Consider the following 13,334-nt stretch of genomic DNA (forward strand, 5'->3'; position numbering starts at 1 on the left):
TAAAACAGTAAAAAAAAAAAAAAAAAAATCAATAAAGATATTAAAATTTAAATAACCCTTGAAAAAAAAAAAAAAAAAAAAAAAAAAAATCACATATCCTACTTAATATTTTCTAATATATTCTATTATCTGAAAATTTTTTTTACATATCACAGAAAGACAAACAAAACAAAGGAGAGAAGAGGAAAGGGTAAATGTTGGGTTAAAATATTAGGTGCTTGTACAGATTAGTGATGTTTTCAATCAATGTATTTCAGGTGAAAACATTACATATTTACGTATCCTATCAAAATTAGCATAAATTCCAAAAATTATGAAAAATGATCTTGTAAAAAAAATAATCGCAACTAAAAACAAAATTTGAGTTTATTGATTTATAGAATTTTATCATGTTTTAATGTTAGATAGTTCTCAAGATCCCTCTGCAACCAATCATTTTGACTAAATAATTGTAATTCTACCATTTTTTAAACACAAAATGTCAGAACATAATCGAGGATGATTTTTTGTTAAAAATACATCCAGTACATTTTCTACTGTATCATATTTTTGGAATTTGTACTAATTTCAACACGACACATAAGTATGTAATAATATTTTCACCTGAAATCACTTAAAGCATCACTAAACTGCACAAATACCAAATATTAAAATATAATTAAACCAATTATTCAATTTCTGTCTCCCCTCTGTTAAAATATAAATATAATAAAAATTCATTATCAGTCATTGTAACTGGCCTTTTTTTTCAAATGTCATTTTTTTTTTTAATTTTTCATAAATAGTAAACAAAAGTTTCTCTAGAAATCATATAACTCTGGTCGAAAATATTTTTCATCAATTCTGTCAAATCCAACATATATGATACCATTTGAATCAACTCTTGTAGGATAAACAATTGTCTTTTTGTCTTTTCGCGATATTGGCCAATAAACAGTACCATCGTGGAGATTAAAACGCCAACTGTGCCATGGACATCGTACACATAATTCTCCACTGGGCATTTCTTCAATATCTCCCAAATGTAACGGACCACCTGGTAAAGAAAAAATATTTATTTGCATCAAAAAATTATATATAATTAAAAGCTAGAAAAATACTAAGCAAGATTGGTAAATAAAAACAAGCTATTTAAAAAGAATTGTATTGAATGTATTTTCAATACCATAATTATGCTAACAGTTGAAAGGAATAGTACACATTCAAATTGTAATAAGCTCAACTAAGTGCACATTTCTAACAACAACAGGTACATATCCAAACAAACTTTAATTTGATCTATAAAAAGAAAAATTCCAGGGATTTTTTATAAAATTAATCCCATAATGCAATTCAGCATGCTTAAAAATCCATAAAATTTCAACCGGAATTTGGCAATCATTCATACAAAATAAAAATATTTTAGATTATATGTAGAATTTAATTACATCATATGACAATCAAATAGATGAATCGATAGTACTACTACTACTGCACATTTATTGTTGCTTGTTCCGAATTTGGGGATTAGATCGACTTAATCAAATGGCTTCTCTCCATTTGATTTGATCCATTGCCAATATTTCAGGTCCTGCTTGATGTTATCACTCCACTTCTTCCTAGGTTGACCTCATGGATAGGCTTCAAGGACATCAAAGTTAATGATTCTTCTTGGCCACTTGTCAACTGCCACACATTGGATGTGGCCAAACCAACTCAATCTATTCCAGCGTAGGGTTTTATCTACTGAATTGAAAACAAGCTAGGATATCAGCTTATTGAGAGGGGTTCTATCAGTAAGTTTTCAGCATATTCATATTATTGCATGCAAGTTAATCTGGTTAATATTAGCATTAATATATAAAAAAGTTTAATACAAGATTACCTGCATGAGGGCATTTCTCATCGATAGCATAAATCTGTTCACCGTGTCGAAAGAGAGCAACAGATTTTTCATTACAGTTCACCAATTCTCCTTTTGGCCGAATGGAAAAGTTCCTGATCACTCCAAGTTTCAGTTTACATTTGCATTCAGGATTTCGCCAATCACAAAGTTCTGTTAAAAAAAAAAAAATAAATAAATAAAATAATGTATTTTATTTTCAAAATGCAGGATTTTATTAAACTCCTTTATGATCATTTATCGGAACTCCACATGTAACCTTGTAGCCATCTTGGATTTTGTAGGCAATTAGAAAAGTACCCTCTCTAAATTAGCATCTGATCTTGTTCGATTAATCAGTCTTTTAGATATCAGACTTCACCCTCCCCCTTTATAGATAGGCAAATGTAGAAATCAAAATTATTCATTTTCATTAACCCTATCATCATCATCATCATAAGCAACAGAATTAACATTAGTTCCTATTTACTTACTTGGTACTTGTGCATTTAACGAACCAGACGTAACTCAGCATTTGCTCGGCTTTGTCCAACACATGACGTCAACAGCCGGATAAAACCAAGCATTGTTGATAAAATAAAAACGCTACAACAAAATAACCGTAAAATGAAATTGTAAATGTAGAAACATCCAAAAATAAATAAAAAGCAAAAACCTACCGTTCATTTTTTTTTTATTAGTAGTATTATTGTTTGAAATTGTTTTGTTTGAAAATAAATGCATATAAAACATTTTTTGTAAACAAATAGTAATTATTTTTTTTAATGAAACTTTTTTTTTTCAACTATTCACGTAAAATAACCAACAAAAATGATATTTATAGGATACTTTTTTTCCTTGAACAAATAATAGTAATTGTTTTTCTTATGAAACTTTTTTTTTAAAACTATTTACGTAAAAAAAAAAAAAAAAAAAATCGTAAGAAAAAGGAAAGCAGCAAAACTTCTTTTTTTTTTTTTGCTAGGAATAAAAGAAAAAAAAATGTTTTTTTTTTTTATTTAAATCAGAATCCCTGCAAGATTTTTTTTTTCTTTTTTTTTTTTGCCAGGAACATATTTTCTGAGGAGGATGTATTTTCCTCAGACTTTTGGAGGGCATCAGGTGACAAAGTGGACGGAGATGAGATAATGAATGTGATACGAAGCTCCTTACCAACCAGGTAGCTTTTGACAATGTGAGTTAATATGGAGTCAAACGGCTGCCTACCAAACTTTTGTCTCCACATAAATTCTAAAAGATATGTGTCCAAAAGCTCCCGGTTGGTTCTGCATTCTCGTTTATTGCGCTGCTTTGCTTCCTTCCACGTCCACATGATTTGTTGTTGCCTGTGTTACGACGGGATCTACGAAATTAAGGCTGTGGTTCATCGTTAAATAGTGATACCCCTCCTCTCCTCCCACTTTGCTGTAAGCCTTCCAACAGTCTGATATGACCATGGCCCCTGGCAGAATGTATTTTCTTATTAGTGGAAGGAGGGTTTCGGCATTCCTATTTGGTATGTTAACCAAATAACCCTCCTTTCCGGCGGGGTCGGCGTATCCATCGAAGATCCAGACCGGTGTTAGATGTCTGCCGACGTGTTTCCGGCGGTTGAAGACAGATTTGTTGATTTTGACTGTATGGCCTGGGCCTCCTATCTGCTGGGGATTCCTGAGAAAGTAATCCCAACATATATCTTGCAGGAAATTCTTCCAGTCCACAATTGTGTGGCGTGATCGCAACCCACATTCACACTGGAGATTCCTAGTCAACGCCATCTCAAACGCCCATATCGAAATTCTTGCCTGCTGAGCACGTGCGTCGAGTTGAAACTAAGCACGCAGCGTTTTGATTGGCTGATGACCATGTTTCGTTAGAACCCGAGCTGTTAACGTCATGCGCCAGGCAAAGCCAAGCAAATGCTGAGTTACGTCTGGTTCGTTAAATGCACAAGTACCGCTTTTTCTCTCATATATTCTAATCACACAAAATATATGCTAAAACCTTCCTTAGTTTGGAAATTGAGTTTTTATAATTAGCTTTAATTTGCATCAAATGAGCCTTATTTTACTAAGTTTATGTCTTTTACTCTTTCTCTCTTGTTTCTTCTCCCTTGCTTTTATTTTTTGTTTATCACTCTCGCTTCTATGACTTTCTCTCAGCTGAAATAAAAGAAATGAATAAAAAAATATTGTAATAGTTCATTATAAACAAGATCATAAATAGTAATATGATTTAACTTTTAGCAGAGAGAGGTGAGGAATAAAGTGAACAGAAAGTAATTAATTTGAGATTTTGTCTATTTTTTACTATTTAACTGACTTTGCAAAATTCACTAGTTCCTAATTTAAACAATCTAATCTGAACTCAATGGGTTATCAAACAGGTCATATTTTTCTAGTATATTTATATGAAAATGAAACCTCAAAATTGAAACAGAACTGAATCAAAACAGCAAACCTTTGCATACACAAAGAACTCAACACCCATTCAGAGAGCTTTATAATAATAAATAATGTGACTTATCTTAACAATTTACTAATTTTACTGGACATGTATTTAATATTATTATTAACGTCTTTATACATTTGAATTTAAATTCAGCAGAAAAGAATTATGAAATATCTAACATTTTACAAATGTTCAGTACATGCCATCACGTTTTAGCATACATGACATAACAACGTTCATGGACACGTGATTTCTTTTCATATCAAAGTTGCTTGCATCGTTAAAGCAATAGCAACATTCTAAAAAGAAATTATTCAAGCTGAACAATTTTTTTTAATTAAATATTCGTTGCTATAACTACTTCAATATTTTGTTCACCAACTGTGACTTATCATTTTAACAAAACATTCTTAAAATTAAAGTAATCGGATTATCTTTGAAATACCAACACAACAAAAAAATCATCTCAGTAACAAATTATCCAATTGAGAAAGAATACAAATATGGGCAAAAATCAGAATGTTTGTTCTTGCGCATCCAGAATTGTTGTTATTGCTACAACTGCACACACTGAGTGGGCCCAATAAGCCCTATCTACAACAGTCACCTAAACAATGGAATCGGGAATATGCATGCAAATTATGCCCAACTGAAATGTCTGAAGTTGGTCCTAAAAACCTAAAAAATAAAAAAATGGTACTGATCTACAATCAGAATTTCAGAAGTGAGTTTGCAAAAAGAATATGGAATGAGAAATAGTGCTCCTCACTTTGCAGCTTAAATACAATGTTTAATAGACGAGTTGACCATAAGGCTAAAATCTTTTGTCTCATTTACCTCCTTGAGCAGGCAGTATCATCATCAAAATTAAGAGCCAAAGAAAGATACCCCACCGAACTATGGCAGCATTTATCAATTATATTAAAGTCTGAGTCCCATTCAATGGACCATTTCCAGACACATTGAAGACTAGACTTGATTATCAATTTCATTTCTACTGTTATATAATAAAGCCTTATGTAGACAGACTGACTATTTTAGCTAATACATTAGAGATAGATTTGAGTAACGGTCCCATTGTTTAGTTTCGAAAATTATGTGGAGTTCAAAACTCTGTCACAAACACAGCTGCAGGTTGTTTTGGGAAAGGGATAATGAGTTCAACATTAGAGATGGGCTAAACAGTGTAAAGCACTAATTGACACGTGACATGATGCTGTCAGATAGGTACGCTACAAAACCACATTTTAATAAAAGCAAAATAATGTTACAGAGGCAGCAAAAGCAACATCCGTTTCACATATTGTAGAAGTCCCTTTTCAACATAAGAACCATTAAAGAAAACTATAAATATTTTATGAAATGAGCAAAATGCTTTTATGAGTTGATAATAATTAAGTAATGTCCTCAGCACAATATAATAATAGCACTACAAGCTTTTGATATCATCTACAAAGAGGAGCACATTTCTACCGATCACTTCTGGCATGTTGTTGATATAAAGTAGAAGGAAAATATGCATGCTTGAGGACCACCATTGCAAGCATCCATCATAGATGACGAATTGCCATTAATCTAAATGTAGTATGTGCAATCACTAAGAAAGGATCCTATCCATTTTATAATCTATTTATAAAAACAATAGGTGTTAAGTTTTTAAACGGTGACAGACAGGCCTTGACAAAGTCCAAAAACACAATGTCAGCAGTATCTCCATCGTCCATTATACTCACAAGTAAATTTTGTGAGACATGAACATTTTGGAACGAAACTATGGTCAGATGGAAAGATTGTAGCAGTAAGATGAGCCATGATGCTGATGATATAAGACTTGATTGAGCGACTTTTCTCTTGTGAAACTATCAAGTTGACAAGAATGTTCTTGCAGTTTTTAACTTTTAAATTCAGATGAACATATCTCGGATGCAACAAAAATTTATTGATCGAAATAAGCACCATTAGAATCAACATATTTTTTCCAATGCAAAACAAGTGTATTTATACCACCAATGTAAAAATCTTGCGTTCTGGTGGCGATAAAATCGCCGAAGCCTTTTTGATATCGCTTAGGTTTTTGAAGCATTTCTTATGCAGAAAGTTATCAAAATATTTGAAAAAGTGGTGAGAGGCAGATGAGGCAGGGTTTCGTAACACAATTCATTCAACTTCTGTAAGGTCAGTTTAGTAACATGCAGTGCATGGAGGAGAATTGGGCCTTTTCTAGCTAGGTGTTGTTGAAGTTTCTGCTGGATTTCATCCATTTGTTGACAGTACTTTTCCACCATAATGGTTTCACCTGCATTTAAAAAACTAAATTGATGACTGCAGCTTTGATAACCATCAAAATTCAAAAAAAGCCCAAAAATATTTATTTTCATGGAACTACAATCAAGGGTTTAATTTTAGACTTGCTATTAAAACAAATCTGAAAATGAGGCTCCTCGCACCTTCCTCACAAAGAAGGGGGGGGGCATTGTTGCCATCTTGAATTCTAACAACTGGTAAAAAGTTGATATTTGAGATGAAATAAAGAGCGTTTAAAACTACTTTAAAACACCAGTAAATGATTCAGGTAGGTTGCAAAGTGACTTTTATAGACAATGGTAACATTTATTTGTTGTATATTTGATCTTTTTACCACTTTTTTGAATCTCTGTAAAACAAACCCCAAAAAATAATTAAAATAATAATTAAATACTTTTCAAAGTTAAAAAAAAAAAAAAACTATAATAGAAAATACAAGGAATAGGGAATCTTGATTAAAGTCGTATGCAAGATGGTGATTGCAAACAAATGCAAAAAAAAATGGAATGGGACACAAATTTTAGTGAAACAAAATTAGTGAGTCGACTATACAGCCTAGCAAGAAAAACAACAACCCGACTGCTGAAAACTACTAATAATAAACGTGTTTTAATTTCTAACTACTCTGTACTTGTTATAAATATATTAATAATTAAATGAAATAAGAAATTTTTTTTTTTGTTTCAGCTAAACTGGAGTTTCACATAAGATTTTAATAAACATAAAAATTGAATTTTATCATTCTTTCTCTGCATGGTAGTTACAAAAAAAAAAAAAAAAAAATGAAATGAAAAATCTAAAACTTTTTTCGTTTTTTCTTTTCAAAAAATGGGTGAAACAAATAAACAAAAAATGTTACCAAAGGCAAGCTAAGTAACTTTTTTTTTTTTTACCTAACTAGATAAGTTTTTTGTGTTTTAATTTATTTACATTTTTTCACACTACTTTTATTCTTAACTAAAAAATAGCATTAACATTGCTTTGTTTGCTTTTCTGGAAGATTACATTATTTTTTCGTTATTTCATTTCATTGTTTTTGGTTTATTTTTTCATTTCATCACAACACCTAATTGGTAAAATAATTGTTTCCTCACATAATGATCAATATGTTGAAGTGTTAATCACTTTCGTTTTGAAAGTGTTGTTAAAGTAACTTTAAATCGCAATTTGATAAATCTATTTAGTTAAGAAGTTCTCAACAATTCATAATGTCCATCAACTCATCTTGTAGTCATCATCATTCACTCCAAAATACAAATGAAATAAAAACTCAAACATTTTTTTAATTGATGCAGCAACTGATTAAAAAATAAAAAAAAGATATATACACACACACACACACACACACACACACACACACACACACACAAAATAAAAATGTTAATCTTTGCAAATAAAATGGAGAGCCTTTCAGTTTACATCTATGTATCTGCTACAGACCCAGAAACTGCTGAAAGGATCTCAACCAAACTTAGCATGCAGATAAACTATGTAAGCTTTACTGAACTCAACCATCAATTCATGAAATGTCAAAAACATTCTTGTGGAAGTGAGGGCTTGGCAGAACGGCTTGGCAAAATATTTTATAAACTAAAAAATGCAAAGTGATCATTTTGAAGGGAGATGCCAAATGGAATCAGCATCGATCTCATTTTTATGATAATGTGCATATTCATGTCAAATACAATAACCCAACCCAGATGATCTTGAAATATTTATGAAAATCCCACATTTTATTTAATGAAATTTTTTTGAAAGTAGATACATTATATTTAATACAACTTATAAAAATATTTGACAGGAGGGTGCATATATCCGTCAATATACATTTATAGTCAATGGATGCATACAGCTTACAATCTTCACTCTGACGCTTGCTTAGTTAAATAGTGTATTCTGGTTCTTAAAATGAGGCCTTTTGTGGATGTAGGTTCAAATCATGTTTGGAGATCTTTATTTTTCACCAATGTAATTTGCATGGATTTAGTCTACAAGTTATATATCTTTTAAATATATACTAGCAAGGCTACCCAGTGTTGCCCAGGTCAAAATGTTATCTATTTCTATTAAACCTTTTATCTCTCTATCCCTTTCACTATTTTTCTCTCTTGTGCCCATTCTTTCTATGCCTACTCATTTCATTCTCTGGACAAACATATGCATATACAACAACTATTCGTTATATAACAGATTTCTCGAGTCATGATTCGTAATTTTCTTTCCAAATTAGTACATAATAATACTGAAAAACCAACCAACTAATGAAACCTATTCTAATTAACCCCCCCCTCCCCTGAGATGAATAATTTTTTTTTAAATTTTAGATATTATTCATCCAGAGCAATGTTGGTTAAGAATTCACAAACTTTGTGGGTCTTTGTTTTGTAGTTTGTTTTTTTTTTACTTTTAGATTAACATACACAGACAACTATCCTTTATTTAATAGATAACATGATCCTGTTAAATATAATTACTTTCAAATAACTTTCATTAAATAAAATAATTATATGCATGAAAATTTTTTGTTGAAAAACAAATATTTGAAGTCAGAAATATTAAATTCATAATTGAACCCTAAAACAAAACAAGATAAAGAAAAGAAATCTATACTATTAATAAAATTCTAAATGTTTATTTATGTGTGTGTATATATACCAATAAAACTTTCGAACGGATGCATCAAATTGAAAAATTCTTTTTTTCCCCTGAAAGGCGCGAGTCCCTTGAGTCCCTAGATTGTCCTCATCTATACATGGTTCATAATGAACAACAGTCACACAAAAGCCCGAAATAAGGGTTTTTGGCCTGTTTCATGCAATTGGCGAAAAAGTTACCTGCCCATGTCAACGGAATTTAGCACCATCTGCATACAGTCGCGGTAACATCTTTCGGTATACAGACAGGACTTGTGGTGCAATGGATAACAGGTCTGACTATGGATCTGAAGATTCCAGGTTCAAATCCTGGCAAGTTCGTAATAATTTTAACCACCATTTTTTCCAACGTTTACTCTTTATCCTTACCCTTAGTTAGGGTATTTGTGTTTTTTCAGGGATTTTGTTTTGTACATATGGGAATTTCCCATACTCCAAGTTCACAAGGTAAGCGTTGATGGTAAGACGATGTTGAGTGTACTCGATTTTGTGTTTGATTCAGCTGCTAGTTACAAATATAAAGCTATTACACCTATATAATACTGAAATTCTTTGTTAGAAAAAATAATGCAATCAGAAAATCAATGAATTTTAATCCTTTACAGCAATTACAAGATGGAAATTATCATTGGTGTCTAAAATGTAGTGTTAGAAATTAAAAAATCTTTTGTATGAATTAAAAAGTTGCCATTTTATTAATATAGTATTATTTTTTGGATCAAAATTTAGAATTCCAAACAAAAAGGTCACTGAAGTGTTGATAAATTGATGAATGTTGTCAAAATCACACGTTGACAGCATGTCAACATGCTGTTGCAGTGACCTTTTCAGATCAGCAAATATGATTGTTAGGGCTAGGACAACAGCATATTCTTTTCATTGTTTTGACTCTCGAGTGTGTATCCGTTGATATCTTATATGCTTTTATATAGAGTGATGTGGTTCTCAGTTGATTAAACGTGTTGGATATATACTTGAGAGTCACAACAATGAAAAGAATATGCTGATGTCATAGCCTTAGTGATTATATTAATCTATAAATATAAAAGCGAAAATGTGTACGTGTATGTATGTTCGCTTTTTTTTGTATGTCCGCAAAAGGCTGTTTTTGCCAGGCTTCTTGGTCAGCTCACTCCTTAAAACTTTTAATATGCTGTCTAAATGATAATATTTACGAGTTACGAACGGGGGTCGCGTGTGTATTTAATTTGGCCGACTTTTACACGCTATTTTTTCCAGATTTTTAGTATTTCTTTCGCTTTTCAGTATAAAAAAGCGAAACTGAATTTGAATCGGCAGTTCCCTGGCCCACGGCCGGGTGGTCTCCAGAAAGCGATGTAAACGTTTGGTCAATGTCAGCTTTTATCCGTCATATCAGACAATTGCTTTTATCTGGACACTTCCCTAATAGACAGGGGGAGCTGGTTTTCCCTAAAGTTGGGTAAAAACAAACAAACCGGATTATGACCTCATTAAAAACTGTCCCGCAAAAAATATTAACTGCGACTTCTATTGACCTCATTAAGTCATTGTGGACACCTGTCAATTCTCTTCCTACTTAAATAAATTCAAACGTCTTTCAGTAATTCATTCTGGCTGGCCCAGCGGTTAACGTGTCATGTTTTTTTCACATTTTATTTTCCAACTTCGCCCCAGGGCTTCCGGTTCGATCCTACCTACCTAACAAAACTTTTTTTTATCTCCCACCCCCCTTGTGTTTCTTTTTGATTTAAGAGCACACACGCACCTGGCAACGCCGGGCACCCCCGCTAGTCTATATATATAAAAACGAAAATGTGTGTTAGTGTGTGTGTGTGTTTTTATATGCTGTCGAGATCATAATATGTAACACTTACGAAACGACGTCGTAAAAGTCTTTTATTTCAACGACTTTTATCTTACAAAATTCGCGCTGTGAATTCGTTTTCTCTCTACTGCTTTTCCTGCAGCTGCTGCTGCTATAGCGTGAGATTTGACCTAGAAAACCACCTGGGTTTATAAAGACTTATTTTTGACTCAAAATTACTGCCTTCGCAGTGTCGTGTTATGCCATCACACTATTAACCTCAAGGCTTTGGGTTTGAGCCTACCTTCATCTGAAAACTTTTTTTTTTTGTTCGTTTTTTTTTAAATATTTAAACAGGGTTATTACTTTTAGTTTCCATCTACCCCACCAATACACACACACACACACACACACACACCTATTTTTCACGTTTGCTGTTTTTTTTGTTTTTATTTTTCAAAAGAAGTTTTAACATCGTTTGTTTTTTGGGGTTTTTTTTTTCCCCCCCATCACGTTGGCTTTTTCTTTTTTTAGTTTTTTGTTTTAACATCGTTCGTTTGTTTTTTTTATAATATTTAAACAGGGTTATTACTTTGCTTTTTTTGTTTTGATTTATCCACACCCCCAACACACACCTCTAAACACCCGGGCAACACCGGGTACCCCCGCTAGTATTATATAAATAGAGAAGCTGAAGATTGGATATATACTTTTTCTGATTATGTAAATCTTAAAACTAAAAGGTCACTGAACTTATGTATCAAATCGAGTTTTGGGTGACCTTTTCAAATCAAACAAATACAGCAGCGAAAGAAAGATCAGAGCGATTTATTTTTTTGTTTTGAATACTTTAAAAACGAAAACCAGTGTTTAATTTTACATCTGCTCTAAATAATTGCCCATTTTACAAGATCTTTTAGTTCTCATTTAGAATTCAACTTAATAAAAAATACAGAAAAATCTTTATAATGGAACATCATGGAACGAAGATGCCATATTCCAAAAAAAAAAAAAAAAAAAAAAAACATCATGTAAATTTTAAATTTAACTAAGAAATCAAATTTTATGAGTAAGCAAGAAGCGACTGTTGGCATTTTGGAAAAAAAAAAAAAAAAGGGGGGGGTCCATGCAAAAAAAAAACGCAAAAAACTTGCAAGATCAGCCTTTTAAAATGCTACAGATTTCACATTAATTGATTTAAATCGTTTAAAAAATAATTTATAAATATAAAACTACTTGATTAGGTTACATGATTTTTGGAATATGACATTTCCTTGTTCGATTACGGATGCATACATCATAAAGATTTTTTTTTTCAGAGTAGGTTAAATTCTAAATAAATAAGAACCTATTTTTTCTTTTTGGTTTATTTATTACTTTTCACAATAGAATTAAGGTTTAAAGTGTAGCATCTGTTTCACTGAAATCCGATAAAAAAAAAATATATATTGTCAAATCGGCAAATATGTAAATCAATAAAGGAGTTAGAGACAAGGTCGGTTTTATCAAACAATTGCCATAAATTGGTTAATTGAGTGGTGGTTGGCTAGGTGTATCAGAAGCGGCCAATAAAAAATGACATGATAAGAACTTTAATAATTCAACTTACTATCTTTCGAAGCTTATAACTACTTGAAAAATGTAATTCAAACCCTAATTTTTTTTTTCAATTAAAAGGAGCAAAGACCAAATTTTAAAAAATAACAGGTTTAATATCAAATTATGCAATATTTGTTTTTTTAAATCGGTTTTCTTTAAAAAAGATTTAAAGAAAATCAACATATTTTGACTTGCTTCGATAAATATATGTATATATAAATGCCAAAAAGATCACTTACCTATAAAAAAATACTATTAAATAATGGGTAGTTCCAGTCTTCATTGTTAAGAATTTATCCATATTTATATTTTAAATTCCATGTATTTTTTTTAAATAAAAGAATTTTTTCAAACAAATATTTGAAAACCCCGTCATTAGGTAAGCATCTGTTGGCGATTAGCCAAACGTCGAGCCAGTGATTCATTTTGTTTTGAACTGCGGATGAACAGCAGGACGTAAAAACCACACGTTTGTGTTAGCTGTCTAACCTTGCGTGTGAAGAAATTTATGCCTCCATAGCTGAAAACTAGTGACATTTTACTTATAAGCTTTTGCCTTATAAAAAAAAAAAAATACCAGTCGAAGAATTTTTTTTTTTCTCAAAGAAATACACGAGTTTTTGATTTATGGAGTGAAATTTTTTTTTTAATATATATAAAAAAAAAAAAAAAAAAAAAA

At 31.4% G+C, this 13,334-nt stretch overlaps 1 protein-coding gene across 1 annotated transcript in view; it reads right to left on the reverse strand.

Annotated features, from left to right (window-relative positions):
* Positions 1 to 670: 670 nt before the first annotated feature.
* LOC145293176 (Rieske domain-containing protein-like) overlaps positions 671 to 13,334 on the reverse strand; it is a 32,397-nt gene continuing 19,733 nt past the window's right edge. The window contains exons 2-3 of the mRNA XM_080139645.1: positions 1,865 to 2,035; positions 671 to 1,036 (exon numbers count right to left, since the gene is read on the reverse strand). Coding sequence (XP_079995771.1) covers positions 801 to 1,036; positions 1,865 to 2,035 — 407 coding nt within the window. The 3' untranslated portion in view covers positions 671 to 800. The remainder of the gene's footprint in view (positions 1,037 to 1,864; positions 2,036 to 13,334) is intronic.

This window comes from Euprymna scolopes, chromosome 14 (assembly GCF_053919585.1).
Source record: "Euprymna scolopes isolate OS-2025 chromosome 14, ASM5391958v1, whole genome shotgun sequence".
Classification (NCBI taxonomy): Eukaryota; Metazoa; Mollusca; class Cephalopoda; order Sepiida; family Sepiolidae; genus Euprymna; species Euprymna scolopes.